The sequence below is a fragment of the Rhamphochromis sp. 'chilingali' genome, assembly GCF_963969265.1.
Source record: "Rhamphochromis sp. 'chilingali' genome assembly, chromosome: 3".
NCBI lineage: Eukaryota > Metazoa > Chordata > Actinopteri > Cichliformes > Cichlidae > Rhamphochromis > Rhamphochromis sp. 'chilingali'.
In genome coordinates this window covers 4,233,125-4,255,306 of record NC_137931.1, presented here as the reverse complement: position 1 = coordinate 4,255,306, position 22,182 = coordinate 4,233,125, and the positions used below count along the sequence as shown (strand labels likewise).

Genomic DNA, 22,182 nt, shown 5'->3' with positions numbered 1-22,182 from the left:
ATATTCTACAGTAGATCAAAAACGAAAGAAAACCATTAATCGACATATGAACATTACCTCTGAAGTTACAGCGGTTTTATGACAGACACAGCGTTTTGCAATTTGCATAATTTTAAAAAGTTTAAATTTGTTCAGAAGCCTGTTGAACGGCAGAAATTAGGTTTTCTTTTCGGAAGTAAGTAAAAGGAAAAAAACAGCGGCCGACAGCGCTGTAAACAACGGTAGACTTGTGCGTAACAAGCAAGCGAATAATGCAGAAAACAGATTTTTAGACAGGAAACTGTGTGTGAGAGAGAGAGAGAGAGAGAGAGAGAGAGCTGTGCATGACGTGTGATTTTATCCTGGTGGAAGCAAAACAGCAAAAGTCAGAGTGAGTTCATGACGATGTTTATGTGAAGCGTAGTTTGGATCTTCTTTTGCTGCTGGTTCAGTCAATATTGTTTGGAGAGAGATAAAACTAACAGCTTTAGAATCAGCGTAAAAAGGACGTAAACACAAAGCTCGGAGCCGCCGAAACATCAGAATCAGCGAGCTGTCGGCTTTCAGCCCCGACTGTGTCCGTGCCATCGGGTGAGAAAGGCGACATCTCACTGATTCTGATGTGTCGGCGGCTCTGAGCTTTGTGTTTACGTCTTTGTGCAGAATCCGTGTTCCTGCTCTCATTTACTGTTTCAGCTGTTTGGTGGTTGTTAAAGTTTTGTGAGGTTTAACCTGAGATTCTGGCGTTGGTGCAAAATGCAGCTGCTCGCATTTTAACAAGAACTGGGAAATTTGAGCACATTACCCCTGTTCTGAGATCTCTTCACTGGCTACCTTGTCAAGTTTGAGCAGATTTTAAGGTCCTGCTGCTCACCTACAAGGCTTTAAACGGATTGGCACCTTCATACCTCTCCGACCTTTTACACCTTTATGTTCCATCTCGTGCTCTCCGATCTCAGGACTCTGGTCTTCTAAAAGTTCTTAGAGCCAGAAAAAAGACAATTGGAGAGCTTTTTCTTTTCATGCCCCGTTTCTGTGGAACAACCTCCCACAAGATATTCGGCAGGCTGCTCTGTGGAGGTTTTTAAAACCAAGTTGAAGACACATTTGTTCACCCGATCCTACATGTCTTAATTCTATGGCTTTTAGTTTTTACATTTTTATTGTTTTTAACTTGTATTGTGTCTTTTACCTGTATTGCTATGTATCGCTTTTATTTTATTTATCTCTTTAGTTGTACAGCACTTTGTTTGAAAGCGCTTTATAAATAAAGTTATTATTATTATTATTATTACAAGGTCCACGTTTACGGGAACATCTGCTACAGATATGGGAGAATATTTGATTTCTATTGTAGACAGAAGCCACGGGTGTGTTCAGTCAAACGTTTAGAATAAACTTTGGTCTATAAATGTGTTTCATGATTTATTTTTAACTCCAACTGCTTATTTGTACTATGCTTTCATTTCAGAGCGCAATGAGAAATAAAAAGGATATTTTCAATAAAACTGTCACGATCCTGGGTCTGTGACTCAGTGTTTTCTGTTTTGTATTGTTAATCTTTGATTTCATGATGTATCTTTGTTTATTCTTACGTTTTGGTTCTGTGTTTTGTTGTACCTCTAAGTTCAGTCTTTGTATTTCCTGCTTTGTTGTGAAGGTCCGTGTCTCATGTCAGTGTGTTTAGTTTGCGTTTCCTCTGTCTCGTCTTGTCAATCACTCCCAGCTGTGTCCTCCTTCTGTGTCTCATTCCCTCGTTATCCCTCTGTGTATTTAAGCCTTGTGTTTGCCTCTGTTAGTTGCTGGTTTGTCTGCGTATCTGTCAGGGTCCTGGGTCTCCTGAGCTAGTGGTTTCAGTTCTTTGTGATTTTTGTGTTATGTCAGTTTCGTTTGTGAGTTATTCTATGCTTCCTAGGTTTTGATTCCCTGCCCCCCTTGTTTCTCTGTGCGCTCTGTTCTGTGTTTAGTCTTCTCTGTCCATTTGTTCTGTCCCTGTGTTGTTGCCTTCTGTGTCTCCCTCTGTGTAACTGTCTATATAGTGATGTGTTGTGGTGCTTTGCTTCCACCCCTTGTGTTCCGTGTTTTCGTCTTCCCTTCGTGTACTTCTTCATATTCGTGTACTATTAGTCTTTAGGTTTTTGCTTAGTTTCCATGCTCACCTTCGCCATTTCTGTTTGTATCACCATGTGATGAATAAACTCACTTGCATCTGAGCTGCCTGCATAAAGGGTCCTTTAATAATTTACACACGGCTCGCAAACCGTGACAAAAACACTGGAAAAATTGGGCTGTTCTAAAACGTTTGACGGGTAGTGTATATATTTAGTTTATATATTTTCTTTATTTATAATTGTTTGTTTTATATTGTAGCAAAGTGTTACTTGGATACTTCTCTATGTGCTTCTTTATATGCAATTTTGTTGCATTCTGAGCCTAAGAAATTTATTGTGATGAACTGCTGTTAGAATCAAGTTAAATTCTGATAAATCAGACAATTACCTCTCCAGCTGTTGTTACAGTCTTTGTTTATCGGGTCCTTACAGGGTAAAAGATGACGACACCTAAAGAAATCCTTCTGGGGACTTTGGAGAATTTGGGACGTGATGACTTTGAAAAAATCACATGGCATCTGAAGAACGGGTCTGTAGAAGGTTTACCAGCAATCCCAGTGAGTAAACTGGAGAATGCAAAGAGGACGGACATAGTGGATCTGATGTTTGATACCTACTCTATCAACACTTTTGAAGTCACTAAAAATCTTTTGGGGAGGATAAACAAGAATGATCTGTTGGAGAATTTAAATAAAACCATCCCAGAACCCACAGGTAAGTCAGGGAATGACTAAACAAAAAATACATAAACAATAAAAACATTAGTTAACATTACACAGGTGCCATTAAAATCCATATAAATAATAAATCCAAAACACTTGCCAACACTTTCAGGAGTGAGAGACTGCAGAAAGCCAACAGTTTGTGTTTTATGCATCTGCACAAATAACCTCCTGTGTACACACATGAATATCTGCTCTTTGGGTTGGTTTGATTAAAATGGGACCAGCAGCAGGTTTTCAGCCCATTTTACAGATTTATATTGTCAGATTGGTTTTAGAGCTGTTTTATCAACATAAATGAGGCGACAACAACAGTTTGGGACACGTCACAAATATGATCAAAGTGATAGGGTTTCCGAAAGAGACTCAGGCGCAGGCCAGGGTATTCCTTTAAGCGAAGAACAGTACGTTTATTTACAGTGAACACATTCACCAAGTGGCTACATACAACGTGCAGGGGAAACGGGTCCGTGTCGCCAGGGTCCGTGGGAAACAGGGTTGGGAGAAGGGTGCTCCACACTTTCTGTACAAATGTTCCTCCTCAATCACTCCTCTCAGAATCGGGTTCCAAAAAAACGATACTGATAGCTCAACGATCCAGCGAAGACTAGTGCAGACTCGCCATCTAAGTAGTGCAGTTATCAGCTGGGATCAGCGGCCGGTGCGGTGATGAGCAGGTGTGCAGGCCAGCAGCGGGAGCCCGCAATGAGCGTCGCCGCGGCGAGAGAGAGAGTGAGAGAGAGCAAACAAACCACAAACATATTGCACAATAGAGGATCGACCAGCGGGGCACAGGGACCATGACACAAAGTGCTTTTTCTTAAATCTATTTACTAGTTGAAGGTAAAGTTAAAAAAAATGGCTGCCATTTCTTTCTGCTGTTTGGAGACCCAAACAAAAAAATGCCCACACAGTAAATGCTTTTTATTATGGTTGATAAACAGGACACTAAGGTGATTGGTCAAAAGTTGGAGGAAAGCCACAGTTCTCCTTATTTGACTGAAATCCACCATTTCAGCTTCTGCAGCTTTCTGGGAGAGAGCAGATTTCTCCTGTTTTGGCTTCCTGTTAAATCCAGAATTGAATTCAAAATCCTGCTCCTCACATACAAGGTCTTAAATAATCAGGCCCCATCTTATCTTAATGACCTTGTAGTACCATATCACCCTATTAGAGCACTTCGCTCTGCAGGCCTACTTGTTGTTCACAGAGTATTTAAAAGTAGAATGGGAGGCAGAGCCTTCAGTTTTCAGGACCCAAAAAGATAGTTGGGTTTTTTTCTGTTGTATTATTGTAGGTTCTTTATCTTACAATATAAAGCACATTGGGGTGACTGTTGTTGTTATTTGGAGGAATTTAAAAAAACAACAACTTGAAATTCTTTCATTTATTCTACATATTTATTCATCACTGGCTCCATAGTGTTGTTTATGTAATATGTGAAATGTTGCTAGTATTGATTTGGTGCTGTATAAATAAACACAATTAAATCAAATGTGTCTCTATAAAACCTGCCCTCAGTTATAACCCAAGTGTCAGGGCTCAATGGCTCATGAAAAGGAATGGAGTCAAGCACAGAACCAAAAAACGGAGGCTGAGTGACTTTTAACAGAAATGTATTTTACTAGATTTCTTGACGGAGAAAGCTGAATCACGGCTAAATTCAACAGCAAGCGAGGTATTATGAGAAGTGCAGAGCTGAGGCCAGAACATAAGCTGAGGCAGGTCAAAGGAACAACAGGGGCAGAATCGGGCGAATAGAAACTATCCAGGATCACTGGAACAAAGGAGATAATAATCAGAGTGGTCCACAGTGTAGTGAATGAGTCCAAGATTTAAAAACTAAGAGGTGTTACGTGGCTGCAGGTGGAGATCAGCTGGAGGAGGAGATGAATTAAATCTGGGTACAGAGTGAGATGTGGGTGCACAGGGAGGCAGGCAGGTGAGGATGGCAGTTTGCAAGAGTGAGTTTTCCCAGCAGTGGCAGGCCAGAATCCTGAGGCGTGACTTATGGCGAGAGTTGGAAGATGTATCCAGGTGCCGACTAGGGAACAGGAAAAGAGGGTTACGCGAAACAAGCTGAGGAGCACAAGACAAAATGTGAGGCAGAGAACTGACTGTGCTAAGCACACAATCTGGAGAAGGTTCATTGTGAGTGCTGCTCATAAATACTGCCGGAGTAATTGGCAACAGGTGAGGAGCAGGGAGGAGTGAGGAGGGCTCCACCCAGGGGAGGAGAGCTGATGCTGTGGAAAGTTACTCAGACTCACTCGGATCATGACACCAAGAGTCCAGTGAACTGAACACATAACCACAGTAACCAGAATGCAGTTTTCTCATTTGTGTCATTTGCTGTTTATTCATGCAGAGATTCTCACTGAGTGTCAGCTCAAACTCAAGTCAAAATTGAAAAAGAAGTTCCAGTGTGTGCTCGAGGGGATTTCTACAACAGAAAACCCGACCCTCCTGAGTCAGTTCTACACAGAGCTCTACATCACAGGGGGAGGGACTGCAGAGGTCAATGATGAACATGAGGTCAGACAGATTGAAACAGCATCCAGGAAACCAGACAGACCAGAAACAACCATCAGACAAGAAGACATCTTTAAACTCCCACCTGGAAGAGATAAACCAATCAGAACAGTGCTGACAATGGGAGTGGCTGGCATTGGGAAAACAGTCCTAACACAGAAGTTCACTCTGGACTGGGCTGAAGACAAAGCCAACCAGGACATCCAGTTCATGTTTCCATTCATTTTCAGAAAGCTGAATCTGCTGAAAGAGGAAAAGTTCAGCTTGGTGGAACTTGTTCATCACTTCTTTACTGAAACCAAAGAAGCAGGAATCTGCAGCTTTGAAGACTTCCAGGTTGTGTTCATCTTTGATGGTCTGGATGAGTGTCGACCTCCTCTGGACTTCCACAAAACTACAATCCTGACTGACCCTAGAAAGTCCACCTCAGTGGATGTGCTGCTGATAAACCTCATTAGGGGGGAACTGCTTCCCTCTGCTCGCCTCTGGATAACCACACGACCCGCAGCAGCCAATAAGATCCTTCGTGACATTGTTGACATGGTGACAGAAGTCAGAGGGTTCACTGACCCACAGAAGGAGGAGTACTTCAGGAAGAGATTCAGAAATGAGGAGCAGGCCAGCAGCATCATCTCCCACATCAAGACATCACGAAGCCTCCACATCATGTGCCACATCCCAGTCTTCTGCTGGATCACTGCTACAGTTCTGGAGTTTGTCATGAAGAACAAAGAGAGCAAAGATCTGCCTAAGACTCTCACAGAGCTCTACCTACGCCTTGTGCTATTTCACCTACAAACGAAGGACATCAAGTATGATGGAGGAGCTGAGACACATTCATGCAGGAAGATCATTGAGTCTCTGGGAAAACTGGCCTTTGATCAGCTGCAGAAAGGAAACCTGATCTTCTATGAATCAGACCTGACAAAGTGTGGCATCGATATCAGAGCAGCCGCAGTGTACTCAGGAGTGTTCACACAGATCTTTAAAGCTGATGAGTGTCACATGTTCAACAACGTTGTTTACTGTTTCGTCCATCTGAGCATTCAGGAGTTCTTTGCTGCTCTTCATGTCTATCTGACCTTCATCAACTCTGGAGTCAACCTGCTTAAGAAACAATCTCCTCGCTTTAAAATCTTCCAGAAAACACTTACTGTAAAAGACTTCTACCAGAGTGCTGTGGACAAAGCCTTAGAGAGTCCAAATGGACACCTGGACTTGTTCCTCCGCTTCCTCCTGGGTCTTTCACTGCAGACCAATCAGGATCGCCTATGCATGCTGACACAGACAGGATGTAGCTCACAGACCAATCAGGAAACAGTTCACTACATCAAGAAGAAGCTCAGTGGGAAACTGTCTGCAGAGAAAAGCATCAACCTGTTCCACTGTCTGAATGAACTGGATGATCGTTCTCTAGTGGAGGAGATCCAACAGTCCCTGAGATCAGGACGTCTCTCCACAGATCAACTGTCTCCTGCTCAGTGGTCGGCTCTGGTCTTCATCTTACTGTCATCAGATCTGGATGAGTTCGACCTGGAGAAATACTCCCGTTCAGAGAAGGCATTTTTGAAGCTGCTGCCAGTGGTCAAAGCATCCAAGAAAGTGCTGTAAGTGAATCTATGAACAAATATGTTTAATAATGCTAGATGAATAAAAGAATATGTCTCCATTGTTATTCTTCCTCAGGCTGAGTCGTTGTGCACTCTCAAAAAGAAGCTTTGAAGCTTTGTCTGAAATTCTCAGCTCCCCATCCAATCATCTGAGAGAGCTGGACCTGAGCTCGAACAAGCTGCAGGATTCAGAATTGGATTTGCTGTGTGTTGGACTAAAGAGTCCTGACTGTAAACTTGAAACTCTCAGGTAAGGATACAGACGTTTTGACACTTTTTGACTCTTAAATCTGTAAGTTTATCTTGATGCGGACGTTCAAAGTCAGCACAATTGTCCTTTTAAGTTCCTGAGTTTATATTTTTGACTGTCAGGTTGTCTGGACAGATGTTTTTATTTTATTTTATTTTTTTACTTGTCCCTAAAGTCAGAACTAAACCCACATGTAGATGACTTTCTGTTACTGGAGCAGCCTTCCTGAAGACAGCAGTGTGTTTTCATGCTTTTAAAGCCAAACTCACCTTTCAGACCTGGCTTTCATTTATTATCTATTTTTGTTTGTTTATTATATATTTATTTCTACTGTTTAACTACTGCTCACATCTGTTATCCTCCTTTTTAATTGTTCATTTCTTTTTACCCAGTGTTTCTATATTGCACTTTGTATTTGTCATCTATATTTATCATGCACTACTTTGCTCATTTATTGTTTGCTTTTAATGTTATTAAATTCCGGTCCTTTGGTATTCTTTACGGCCAAAAAGACACGGCTCAAAAGTGGTCTTTTTACTTTAAAAGATTATCTTTATTTTACATATCCGGATATGGAGACCTGAACACACAACCCCAGGTCTGAAGCACAAAACAGGAAGCCTAGTCATTTATATAGACGTCACACACACTTTAAGTTTCGATCAAACACTCTGCTTAGTTTCACTTTTTGCCTGCAAAAGCATGTAATTTCCTGTCAGTCCTGTCGGCACAGAGTGTACTCAGAGTTGGGCCTTTCTTATAAAGCAATATAATCAGCATATAAGTATTTAAGATTATAAATTTAAACCTCAACAATGTTCTTACCTGGGGCCCGTTCTTCGTACGTCGCTTACTACATCCAAGATCAAATGACACATCCAAGATCAAATCATCGCGCTAACCGTGAGCTCGCTAATCCGGTTCCCCGAACACACCTGCTGTTGACGATTAGTACAGCTGGACGCAGGAATGTGACATCACTGGGTGTCGTAAAAGGGGCTACGCATCGATAGTAGAAACATTGATCGGCAACCCGCTGATTGGTCGGCGAAAATGTCGAAGGGGCGTGCTCGGTATTTTCCGGCAGCAGAGCAAGAACTCATGAGTGAGGGATTACAGGAGTTTCAGAGTTTAATTAAAACGCAAGAGAACACTGCAAAGGCTGCAAAAGCAAGGAGAGAGGGCTGGCAGAAAGTTGCTGACAAATCAAACTCGTAGGTAATTTAATAATAATAATAATAATGGATTGGGTTTATATAGCGCTTTCCAAGGCACCCAAAGCGCTTTACGATACCACTATTCATTCACTCCCACATTCACACACTGGTGGAGGCAGCTACGGTTGTAGCCAGGCTGCCATATCGCGCCATCGGCCCCTCTGGCCAACACCAGTAGGCGGTAGGGTAGATCTATCATATGACACTATATTGTCCAATATCATATGGCATTATATTATATTATAATATGTTATATTATATCCCCTTTCACATTAGAGCCACAACAGGACCCACAAGAACATGGGAACAAGTAAAAGTGGAATACAGGAGTATTCTACAGAATGGTAATATTTATCTCTTAGATTGCTTTGCGTCTCTTGGCAAGGTAATACTGGCCTGTAATACTCTGTTAGTTTGTTCATAACAGCAACCAAGAAAAGGGCAGAGGAAAAAAAGACAGGTGGTGGTCCTGCACCCCCTCGTCAACAAGTTGGTTAAGTAAATAATATCCTCACGGGAATATCGATATCTCTCTATGAGCACACTGTCGCGCTGAGCTAAAGGATCCTGTCTGTCCCGCAATATACGCTGAATTCTGAGGACTCTCCTTATCAATCTTGCACCTTCCGCAATGGGTTGGTCGCGTATACGGACAGGACATGGCTGCGACAGGCTTCCCAAATCCACCTTCGCTTTTATAGCCGTGGTCTCTCATCTTGATTACATGAAGTAATTTACAATTACTACTCTGAAATATGAATTACATCTGTAATAATCACATACATGTAATAGAATGTTAATAGTTCATTTCCCTTTTTTAGGAAATGACCTGTATGTATCTGTGTGACATCAATAAAAGGATCAAGTGCTGCATTATCTTTAGTTACATTGATAATATTTATTTATGGTGAAACAGTGGAAAAATATCGCTGTTGCTTTCGTATAAATGAAGCGGACATACCTGCGTGGCCGCGATCTAATCCTGTTTACATAAAGTAAACCTGCTCCCGAGCAGGTTTACGCTTACGGCTCTGTTGCTATGACAGCAAGTCCCGGATGAGCTTCGGGGAACCGACTGATCCAGGATCACGCGAAATCGTCAACAATCTAATCCGGCTAACCTACTTAGCGAGGTACGAAGAACGGGCCCCTGGTCTCTGGTTTGTTTGTTTGTTTGTTTGTTTGTTTGTTTGTTTGGTTTGCTCAGTTCTGTTTTTCTGAGGTTTTTAAGTTATTAAATTTGTAACTGTAGTGATTTGTGTGTGTGACAGAGAGGCACTGCTAGGGATTTTTGACACAAGTTGTTCTTGTAAAATCAGTCTGTGAAGGTTCTCAGACATCCAGGTCACCGTAGTCTAAGGAGCTTGGAAAGAAAAGCGTCTGGACTTCTTTAAGTTTCCTTGAAGATGTTTCACCTCTTATGAGAGAAGCGTCTTCAGTTCTAAGGGTCAAATGGTGGAGTGGGGCAGTCAGTGAAAGGGCAATGGTGGTGGCTCAGGGTTTGTATGTTTGGGGGGTTCAGAGGGAAAAGATGAATGCAGGTCTGGAGTTGGTGTGTGAGAGCAGGGAGTGAATTCTGATCAAACATGAGTGTCATGAAGCCTGTTTGCAGTTATTTGCACTGTTTTCCACTCTGGATGTTGTTTCTGTTCAGCTGTGAGTATAAAAGGCTCCATTCTACAACCTGTTTGTGTTAGTTGTTCAATAGAAACATTATTTTGTGCTGATGTTGCACTTCTTTTATTCACAACCAAAGAGTTTTTGAAGTCTGCATCAAACTGATTTAAATGACTTTTGAATATTACTTTAAATACTTTAGATTTAAAATTCTGATAAAAGTTTAAATACAAAGATCACTATATTCTAATGTTTTGGCTGCAGTGTGTTTTTGCAGACAGGTATAACAGAACAGCTTTAGTGTTTAGATTGTTTAAACTTGAGTATGAATTTATACAAAATGCAGCAAGAGATTAAAAAAAACGTTTGATTATAAAATCGACTATATTGGATTCCTATCGATATCGGACATGAAAAGTGGCATCGTTCCATCTCTGCTTTGATTAGAGACACAGCTCTGTGTTTTCCAATTTGTCATTTTGAAAATTTACATTTCTTCACTGTTGAACAGCAGAAATGAGACTTTCCTGTCAGAGGTCATTTTTTAAAAATGAGGTGAATCAACCATGAAAACCATGAATCAACATGTGAACATGAGCTGATGCTGCTGAAGTGAAGCAAAGTTACAGAGGTTTGATTAGGTAATGAGTCCTAATGAGTCCAAGTCTTCTGCTGAATCAGCAGAAGACTTGGACTCATTTGATTCCAGCTTTGATATCATTGATTTCAATATGTCCATTTCTGTCACACTTCACCTTTAAAAGTGAAGCCATGTGGTTCCTGGAAGGAAAAACACGACTTTTTCAAGTCTTTGTCCTGTTTTTATGAGAAATGTACGACTTTAATGTGAAACATTCAGAGTTTTTTCTCTTGTTGTGTTTGTTTGAAGCTGCTTCCTGTTGGCTTCAGCTGTTTGGAGTTTCCATTTTCTAAACTTCTACATTCTGAACCTTCTTCAGCTCTGAACAGATGATGAAACACTGAATGATTTCAAGCTCTTTGTCTAATAAACTTACATCTTTCATTCTTTATACAGATTTATGGACTGTGGTTTGTCAGAGATCAGCTGTGATTATCTGGCAGCAGCACTGAAGTCCAACCCCTCCCATCTGAGAGAGCTGGACCTGAGCATCAACAACAACCTGCAGGATCCAGGAGTGAAGCATCTGTGTGGTTTCCTGGAGAGTCCAGGATGTAAACTTGAAACTCTGAGGTCAGTCAGCATGTTTTAGTTGTGCTGAGATGAATATGATGTGAAAGTTGTGCTGACACTAAACTGCAGACATCAGGCTGATATTATACTGATCCACACTGAGGATCTTCATGGTAAAGTCTGTTTTCTTCTTCTCTGGTTTAGTCCATTGACTGCAGCAGAACAATGTTCACATTTCAAACAGTGATACTCAACGTATGGCCCGCGGCCCACACGCGGCCTGCCCACCTTTGCTGATTCAGAGAGAGGGGACCCTGATTAACTGTGTAGCTTCTTCCTCACAGTTCTAAGTATCAGACACAACAATGAATAATCCACAGCTGACTGTCTTTAGCAGGTCAAAGGTCACGGCACACAGCAGACAGTCAGAAATATTCTAACTCTGATCATTTATCAGTTGTGACACTGTGAGACTTGATCAGAGGTGTGATCATCACAGCAGAGGCCTTTGTGTCAAAGTCACTGAGGATCAAACAGAAACACATGAAGCAGATTTTCCTCTTCTGGCTTTTTATAGCAGATAACCTTCAAAATCTTCTGCAGTCGATCAAAAACTGAAGCAAACCATGAAGCAACATGTGAACATGAGCTGATGCTGCTGAAGTGAAGCAAAGTTACAGAGGTTTGATTACAGACACAGCTGAGAGTTTGTAATCTGTCATCATTTTAAAAAGTTTCCATGGAACAGCAGAAATGAGGCTTTACTGTCAGAGGCCGACAGCACTGAACACAACAGCAGACTGGTGGCTAATAAACAGTGACTGATGCAGAAACAGATGTTTGAAGCTGTTCTTGGAGTACACTGAGAGAGAGAGAGCTGTGCAGGCAGGAACAGCCAAAGTCAGAGAGAATTCATGAGCATATTGATCAAACGTGAAGCAGAGTTTGGATCTTCTTTTGCTGCTGCTTCACTCAGTTTTGGTTGGAGACAGATGAAACCTGCAGCTTCAGGATCTGTGAGCTGTCCACTTTCAGCCCCGACGGCGTGTCCGTGTACGTGCCGTGGAGTGAACGATCCACGCTCTGTGTTTCCATCTTTGTGTGTTTAGCTGCTCTCATTTACTGTTTTAGCTGTTTGCTGCTTGTTGAAATAGTTTGTGAGCTTTAACCTGAGATTCTGGCAAAATACATTTATATGAAACATCGATTCAGGATTGAATGAATCAACATCATTTTATTCAAATTAAAACCATTTAAATGGGAACATGAATTTTTTACAGCCGCCTCTAATGCTGGGTAATGTCAGCTGGTCCATGTGCAGCTGGCTGTGAGGCTCAGGGAGCGTCTACAAAGTGCAACACTGAAAGAACATCATCCATAAATATTGAGTAAGAACTGGACTCTCATACAGCGAGACTCAAATGCCTTTAAACATCAGCTTATCCTGCTGATCCAAGTCCAACACTGAGTTTGTAAAAACATGTTTGTCAATCATTTTGTTTGGTTTCTGAGGAAAAAGATTCAATAACTTGCTGCTAATACACAACATTTCATCATATTTCCTCATAACCCTCTTTTGTCTGACCATTTGATCCCATTTGAATTTGCAATAAAGGATCCACAGAGTTTGGTGACAATAATGACAGTAGATGTTTGTGTGAAAGTGCTGGAAGCAAATGAGTGTGTGATGTTCTTTCAGTGTTGCACTTTGTAGACGCTCCCTGAGCACTGGTCTCACAGCCAGCTGCACATAGAGACCAGTGTTGTTAGTCCAGGTCAGAAGATGACTTGTTGGAATGAAAATGAGCTTGTAGTTTGTCTGCTTTAATAATGTGACTGGAAAAAGGTGTTGGACTTCAAATATGTCCATTTCTGTCACACTTCACCTTTAAAAGTGAAGCCATGTGGTTCCTGGAAGGAAAAACACGACTTTTTCAAGTCTTTGTCCTGTTTTTATGAGAAATGTACGACTTTAATGTGAAACATTCAGAGTTTTTTCTCTTGTTGTGTTTGTTTGAAGCTGCTTCCTGTTGGCTTCAGCTGTTTGGAGTTTCCATTTTCTAAACTTCTACATTCTGAACCTTCTTCAGCTCTGAACAGATGATGAAACACTGAATGATTTCAAGCACTTTGTCTAATAAACTTACATCTTTCATTCTTTATACAGATTGAGGAGCTGTGGTTTGTCAGAGATCAGCTGTGATTATCTGGCAGCAGCACTGAAGCCCAACCCCTCCCATCTGAGAGAGCTGGACCTGAGTAATGACTCCTCCTCTTCTTCAACTAAGAACAACCTGCAGGATTCAGGAGTGAAGCATCTGTGTGGTTTCCTGGAGAGTCCAGGATGTAAACTTGAAACTCTGAGGTCAGTCAGCATGTTTTAGTTGTGCTGAGATGAATATGATGTGAAAGTTGTGCTGACACTAAACTGCAGACATCAGGCTGATATTATACTGATCCACACTGAGGATCTTCATGGTAAAGTCTGTTTTCTTCTTCTCTGGTTTAGTCCATTGACTGCAGCAGAACAATGTTCACATTTCAAACAGTGATACTCAACGTATGGCCCGCGGCCCACACGCGGCCTGCCCACCTTTCCTGATTCAGAGAGAGGGGACCCTGATTAACTGTGTAGCTTCTTCCTCACAGTTCTAAGTATCAGACACAACAATGAATAATCCACAGCTGACTGTCTTTAGCAGGTCAAAGGTCACGGCACACAGCAGACAGTCAGAAATATTCTAACTCTGATCATTTATCAGTTGTGACACTGTGAGACTTGATCAGAGGTGTGATCATCACAGCAGAGGCCTTTGTGTCAAAGTCACTGAGGATCAAACAGAAACACATGAAGCAGATTTTCCTCTTCTGGCTTTTTATAGCAGATAACCTTCAAAATATTCTGCAGTCGATCAAAAACTGAAGCAAACCATGAAGCAACATGTGAACATGAGCTGATGCTGCTGAAGTGAAGCAAAGTTACAGAGGTTTGATTACAGACACAGCTGAGAGTTTGTAATCTGTCATCATTTTAAAAAGTTTCCATGGAACAGCAGAAATGAGGCTTTACTGTCAGAGGCCGACAGCACTGAACACAACAGCAGACTGGTGGCTAATAAACAGTGAATGATGCAGAAACAGATGTTTGAAGCTGTTCTTGGAGTACACTGAGAGAGAGAGAGCTGTGCAGGCAGGAACAGCCAAAGTCAGAGAGAATTCATGAGCATATTGATCAAACGTGAAGCAGAGTTTGGATCTTCTTTTGCTGCTGCTTCACTCAGTTTTGGTTGGAGACAGATGAAACCTGCAGCTTCAGGATCTGTGAGCTGTCCACTTTCAGCCCCGACGGCGTGTCCGTGTACGTGCCGTCGAGTGAACGATCCACGCTCTGTGTTTCCATCTTTGTGTGTTTAGCTGCTCTCATTTACTGTTTTATCTGTTTGCTGCTTGTTGAAATAGTTTGTGAGCTTTAACCTGAGATTCTGGCAAAATACATTTATATTAAACATCGATTCAGGATTGAATGAATCAACATCGTTTTATTCAAATTAAAACCATTTAAATGGGAACATGAATTTTTTACAGCCGCCTCTAATGCTGGGTAATGTCAGCTGGTCCATGTGCAGCTGGCTGTGAGGCTCAGGGAGCGTCTACAAAGTGCAACACTGAAAGAACATCATCCATAAATATTGAGTAAGAACTGGACTCTCATACAGCGAGACTCAAATGCCTTTAAACATCAGCTTATCCTGCTGATCCAAGTCCAACACTGAGTTTGTAAAAACATGTTTGTCAATCATTTTGTTTGGTTTCTGAGGAAAAAGATTCAATAAGTTGCTGCTAATACACAACATTTCATCATATTTCCTCATAACCCTCTTTTGTCTGACCATTTGATCCCATTTGAATTTGCAATAAAGGATCCACAGAGTTTGGTGACAATAATGACAGTAGATGTTTGTGTGAAAGTGCTGGAAGCAAATGAGTGTGTGATGTTCTTTCAGTGTTGCACTTTGTAGACGCTCCCTGAGCACTGGTCTCACAGCCAGCTGCACATAGAGACCAGTGTTGTTAGTCCAGGTCAGAAGATGACTTGTTGGAATGAAAATGAGCTTGTAGTTTGTCTGCTTTAATAATGTGACTGGAAAAAGGTGTTGGACTTCAAATATGTCCATTTCTGTCACACTTCACCTTTAAAAGTGAAGCCATGTGGTTCCTGGAAGGAAAAACACGACTTTTTCAAGTCTTTGTCCTGTTTTTATGAGAAATGTTCGACTTTAATGTGAAACATTCAGAGTTTTTTCTCTTGTTGTGTTTGTTTGAAGCTGCTTCCTGTTGGCTTCAGCTGTTTGGAGTTTCCATTTTCTAAACTTCTACATTCTGAACCTTCTTCAGCTCTGAACAGATGATGAAACACTGAATGATTTCAAGCTCTTTGTCTAATAAACTTACATCTTTCATTCTTTATACAGATTGGAGAGCTTTGGTTTGTCAGAGATCAGCTGTGATTATCTGGCAGCAGCACTGAAGTCCAACCCCTCCCATCTGAGACAGCTGAACCTGAGAAACAACGACAAGCTGCAGGATCCAGGAGTGAAGCATCTGTGTGGTTTCCTGGAGAGTCCAGGATGTAAACTTGAAACTCTGAGGTCAGTCAGCATGTTTTAGTTGTGCTGAGATGAATATGATGTGAAAGTTGTGCTGACACTAAACTGCAGACATCAGGCTGATATTATACTGATCCACACTGAGGATCTTCATGGTAAAGTCTGTTTTCTTCTTCTCTGGTTTAGTCCATTGACTGCAGCAGAACAATGTTCACATTTCAAACCTTCAAAGAAGAAGAAAAATCCTCCACTGGAAAATTCACTGTGAAACTCTCAAACTCTTCATTGCACCTTAAAGTCTGTGTGACACTGAAATCCAAAGCAAAATGTGCGTTTGCTTTACAGACAGCAGTCCAACACAAACATACACACATCATCCAAAACACAGTCCAACATCCAAATCTCCTCCACTGCCAGCATGAATGATGGGAAAGAGAAGGAGGAACACTCTGACATTCAGGGTTAGAATGAGTTTCATCAAGCAGACTGTGAAGATCAAAGCTGCATTAGAAAGCTTACATGAATGAATGAGTGGACAGAAGTGGACAGAGATCATCTGAAGCACTTCAAAGGCTTTAAATCAGCACATTTCTCTTTATTCTTTATCAACTCTGTTAGTTTCTCTCAGTTTTCTGTGGAATGAAGCTAACAGCAGGCTAATAAGATGCTGACCAATAGGTTTCTATTAAAGGTTGTAATTTGCATATGAAAAAGTGCTTTGGCTCAGCAGGGATCAGCTTACAGGTAGAATACAGCTGCTGAATGGGATTAGCATGTCATAGCTATCTACCAAACTGCTAACTGGGGGATTTCAGGCCATCTATGGATCATTTTTGCTAACTGTTTATTCAGCTTAGGCTCACAGGGCTGCAGCCTGTGCCCTAGCTGTCATAGGGCAAGAGGCGTGGTCCACCTGCACAGGTGAGCAGTCCATCACAGGGCCAACAGAGAGCGACAGAGAAGCACTCCCTCACATCCACACCTACAGCCAATTTAGAAGCACCAATGAACCTAAGCAGCATTTCATTGGACTGTGGGAGAACATCCAACCTCCACAGAAAGGCCCAGCTGACCAACAAGCTTCAACCTACAACCTTCTTGCTCTAAGGCACTAGTGCTAACCACTTTTGCCCATTTCAGCCCAAATCCTGCATCTTCCTGTTTCTGACTCCAGGCCAGCTCCACTAACACTTTCTCATCAGACACTGCCACCTAGTGGAGGAAGTCTTAGTTCCATTTGAAGCTTCAGATTACAGTTAGTTCCTTTACAAAGAGGTGGAGGTGGTGGGGCCACCGCACCATCATCACTGAGTGCCATAGGACACTTAACCTTTGTTTCCATATGCTGGGAACTTCCTGTTGTTCCAAGGAGGACTGGAAAATGTGTGAAAATCTCCCAGTCAGTTCCTCACAGCACACTTCAATCATTTCCCTCCCACAGCATCAGGACCAGGGCTTTTTCTCTCTTTGGTCCCACTAAGAGATTTCCACACAAACACCTCATCAGTGGGACTCTCAGAGCTACCAGCCCTTTGCTACAATCACAAAGCTCTTCATTGAAATCAATGATATCAAAGCTGGAATCAAATGAGTCCAAGTCTTCTGCTGATTCAGCATCACATTCATCTTTGCTCCTTGTTCTGCATCCCCACCATGGACTTCATTCCTTTCCAAGCCAGCCTTGAGTGTCCTTTATTCAGCTCATCCTCTGCTTTACTTTTACACCTGATTTTAGCTGCTTTATCTCTCTTTCAACAGGTTTCTGTGCCTCAATCTTTTTCTTCTCTCCCTCATAACAAGACAGCTTCTTCTGCCTGAGAACATGTTGGAGTGATTTACTAATCCAGGGCTGCTTATTGGGGAAAATACTTCCTGTTTCCAAAGTAATCCCCATTTTTCCCAGAAAGAAATGTCAGTAGAAATCGATGATCTAAGTGAGAACATGAGCCTTTAAAAAGTCCCAGTGGGTGCAGTCAAAGCAGTCCCTCAGTCCCAGTATAGAGTCTTTGGTCCAGAATGGAACAACTGTGTGCCCAGTTTGAGCTCTCTTCAGTGCTGTGACCTGACAGACCCAGAGGGGCCATCACATCACATTTAGAAGCTCCCCTGATGGAGCCACAACACATGTCCAATACTTAGTCTGTCTTGTTGGACCAACTGGAAGAAATGATTCAAGGACTTAGTCACAGAACAGAGATTCAAATCTCCAAAATCCAACTGGCTGCATCAGGACATATAGTCTGAAACTCTGCACAGTTTCCTGTTTGAAGCTGCTTCCTGTTGGCTTCAGCTGTTTGGAGTTTCCATTTTCTAAACTTCTACATTCTGAACCTTCTTCAGCTCTGAACAGATGATGAAACACTGAATGATTTCAAGCACTTTGTCTAATAAACTTACATCTTTCATTCTTTATACAGATTGTTGCGCTGTGAATTGTCAAAGATCAGCTGTGATTATCTGGCAGCAGCACTGAAGTCCAACCCCTCCCATCTGAGACAGCTGGACCTGAGCTTAAACAACAAGCTGCAGGATCCAGGAGTGAAGCATCTGTGTGGTTTCCTGGAGAGTCCAGGATGTAAACTTGAAACTCTGAGGTCAGTCAGCATGTTTTAGTTGTGCTGAGATGAATATGATGTGAAAGTTGTGCTGACACTAAACTGCAGACATCAGGCTGATATTATACTGATCCACACTGAGGATCTTCATGGTAAAGTCTGTTTTCTTCTTCTCTGGTTTAGTCCATTGACTGCAGCAGAACAATGTTCACATTTCAAACCTTCAAAGAAGAAGAAAAATCCTCCACTGGAAAATTCACTGTGAAACTCTCAAACTCTTCATTGCACCTTAAAGTCTGTCTGACACTGAAATCCAAAGCAAAATATGCGTTTGCTTTACAGAAGGCAGTCCAACACAAACATACACACATCATCCAAAACACAGTCCAACATCCAAATCTCCTCCACTGCCAGCATGAATGATGGGAAAGAGAAGGAGGAACACTCTGACATTCAGGGTTAGAATGAGTTTCATCAAGCAGACTGTGAAGATCAAAGCTGCATTAGAAAGCTTACATGAATGAATGAGTGGACAGAAGTGGACAGAGATCATCTGAAGCACTTCAAAGGCTTTAAATCAGCACATTTCTCTTTATTCTTTATCAACTCTGTTAGTTTCTCTCAGTTTTCTGTGGAATGAAGCTAACAGCAGGCTAATAAGATGCTGACCAATAGGTTTCTACTAAAGGTTGTAATTTGTATATGAAAAAGTGCTTTGGCTCAGCAGGGATCAGCTTACAGGTAGAATACAGCTGCTGGATGGGATTAGCATGTCATAGCTATCTACCAAACTGCTAACTGGGGGATTTCAGGCCATCTATGGATCATTTTTGCTAACTGTTTATTCAGCTTAGGCTCACAGGGCTGCAGCCTGTGCCCTAGCTGTCATAGGGCAAGAGGCGTGGTCCACCTGCACAGGTGAGCAGTCCATCACAGGGCCAACAGAGAGCGACAGAGAAGCACTCCCTCACATCCACACCTACAGCCAATGTAGAAGCACCAATGAACCTAAGCAGCATTTCATTGGACTGTGGGAGAACATCCAACCTCCACAGAAAGGCCCAGCTGACCAACAAGCTTCAACCTACAACCTTCTTGCTCTAAGGCACTAGTGCTAACCACTTTTGCCCATTTCAGCCCAAATCCTGCATCTTCCTGTTTCTGACTCCAGGCCAGCTCCACTAACACTTTCTCATCAGACACTGCCACCTAGTGGAGGAAGTCTTAGTTCCATTTGAAGCTTCAGATTACAGTTAGTTCCTTTACAAAGAGGTGGAGGTGGTGGGGCCACAGCACCATCATCACTGAGTGCCATAGGACACTTAACCTTTGTTTCCATATGCTGGGAACTTCCTGTTGTTCCAAGGAGGACTGGAAAATGTGTGAAAATCTCCCAGTCAGTTCCTCACAGCACACTTCAATCATTTCCCTCCCACAGCATCAGGACCAGGGCTTTTTCTCTCTTTGGTCCCACTAAGAGATTTCCACACAAACACCTCATCAGTGGGACTCTCAGAGCTACCAGCCCTTTGCTACAATCACAAAGCTCTTCATTGAAATCAATGATATCAAAGCTGGAATCAAATGAGTCCAAGTCTTCTGCTGATTCAGCATCACATTCATCTTTGCTCCTTGTTCTGCATCCCCACCATGGACTTCATTCCTTTCCAAGCCAGCCTTGAGTGTCCTTTATTCAGCTCATCCTCTGCTTTACTTTTACACCTGATTTTAGCTGCTTTATCTCTCTTTCAACAGGTTTCTGTGCCTCAATCTTTTTCTTCTCTCCCTCATAACAAGACAGCTTCTTCTGCCTGAGAACATGTTGGAGTGATTTACTAATCCAGGGCTGCTTATTGGGGAAAATACTTCCTGTTTCCAAAGTAATCCCCATTTTTCCCAGAAAGAAATGTCAGTAGAAATCGATGATCTAAGTGAGAACATGAGCCTTTCAAAAGTCCCAGTGGGTGCAGTCAAAGCAGTCCCTCAGTCCCAGTATAGAGTCTTTGGTCCAGACTGGAACAACTGTGTGCCCAGTTTGAGCTCTCTTCAGTGCTGTGACCTGACAGACCCAGAGGGGCCATCACATCACATTTAGAAGCTCCCCTGATGGAGCCACAACACATGTCCAATACTTAGTCTGTCTTGTTGGACCAACTGGAAGAAATGATTCAAGGACTTAGTCACAGAACAGAGATTCAAATCTCCAAAATCCAACTGGCTGCATCAGGACATATAGTCTGAAACTCTGCACAGTTTCCTGTTTGAAGCTGCTTCCTGTTGGCTTCAGCTGTTTGGAGTTTCCATTTTCTAAACTTCTACATTCTGAACCTTCTTCAGCTCTGAACAGATGATGAAACACTGAATGATTTCAAGCACTTTGTCTAATAAACTTACATCTTTCATTCTTTATACAGATTGTGGGACTGTGGTTTGTCAAAGATCAGCTGTGATTATCTGGCAGCAGCACTGAAGTCCAACCCCTCCCATCTGAGAGAGCTGGACCTGTATGGAAACAACCTGAAGGATCCAGATGTGAAGCAGCTGTCTGATCTTAAGAAGAGTCCAGACTACAGACTGGAGACTCTGGTGTAAGTAGAGTGATGGAGTGAGTGGGTGGTGCTGTCAGCAGTATTGTACTAAACACAGTCAGTATGAAACAAAGATCCAGTGTTTCCTGTAAAGCTGCAGCTTCTCAGTGAAGCTGTGAGAGGAGAACGGTGACAGGCTTCAGGATTGGACACAAACACTTCCTGTTTCTCACCTTTATGGTCACCATAGTAACGGCTGACACGCTCTGATCAAACACTCAACAGCCAATCAGCTCTCTGAACAAAGCAGCACGCAGACCAATGACTGCATTGATTTCCAAGTTTAAAGCAGTGAAGAACACAGTCTGTAGGTGAGGAAGAATTTAGTGAGAGCAGATGTTTGGATGGAATTCCTCCAGTTAACAGCTGGAACCGTCCATCTGGATTGTTGGGCTTGTTGTTGGGGTTCCTACAGAGCTCAGAGTGGACACACCAAGGTTCTTCTAATGAATGAAAGTCCAAACTCAAACTAGGAGGGAAAAACATTTTCAGCAACTTCAATAAAAATCCAAAGATTAGAAAAAGTGAAGCAACAATGAGTCCTAGTACAGTCCCAGCACTGACGTCCCTGCTGCTCTTTATACTGGATGTGCTGCATCACTGACTGACAGCTGATGAAGAGTCTCTGGAAACACTCGTTTATCTCCTCTGCTCTTCCTCCTTCTCTCTGCAGGTGGAGCTGATGATGGTAAACAGGACGGTGTGTGTGCTGAGAGAGGAGCAGCTGTGTCCTGATGATCCAGAGAGGTTGAAGCAGCAGCAGCTTGTGTGTAGAGACGCTCTGACTGGGCCATGTTACTGGGAGGTGGAGAGGAGAGCTTCATCCAGCAGTGACTGACAGAGGAATGAAGTGCAGATGACTGTCAGTGCTGCAGAGTGAACTGCTCTGAGAACAGCTCCACTGTCAGACACAATGTAGAGTCCAGCATCAGCCCTGTGTGTCCCTCTGGATCTGACAGAGGATCATCAGTGTATCTGGACTGCTCTGCTGCTGCTCTGTCCTTCTACAGTCTCTGCACAGTCTCTGTCTCACTCTGGAAAGATTTTACAACTTGTTGTAATTACAGAACGTTAATATAATATTCAAACATGTGATCTTCTCTTTATTTCTGAATCTTTACCAAATAAAGAAAAACCAAACTAACAAACAGAAGCTGTCGTGTCCTTTTTCACCACATCTGTGAATCTTTTCTGTTTTTCCTCTTTTCCTCCTTCCTGCAGCTCCATCTTCATCATTCTGT

At 42.3% G+C, this 22,182-nt stretch overlaps 2 protein-coding genes across 2 annotated transcripts in view; both read left to right on the top strand.

The window, feature by feature from the left end:
• The window catches only part of LOC308394299 (uncharacterized protein), a 1,060,216-nt gene that overhangs the window by 178,553 nt on the left and 859,481 nt on the right, over positions 1 to 22,182 (top strand). The window lies entirely within an intron of this gene.
• LOC308394464 (ribonuclease inhibitor-like) lies at positions 14,411 to 22,094 on the top strand (the record flags this gene model as incomplete). Its single annotated transcript, XM_080878822.1, has 4 exons — positions 14,411 to 14,439; positions 18,216 to 18,392; positions 20,768 to 20,941; positions 21,615 to 22,094. The coding sequence occupies 4 exons, from the start codon at positions 14,411 to 14,413 to the stop codon at positions 21,622 to 21,624; spliced, it is 390 nt and encodes a 129-aa protein (XP_080734948.1). The 3' UTR covers positions 21,625 to 22,094.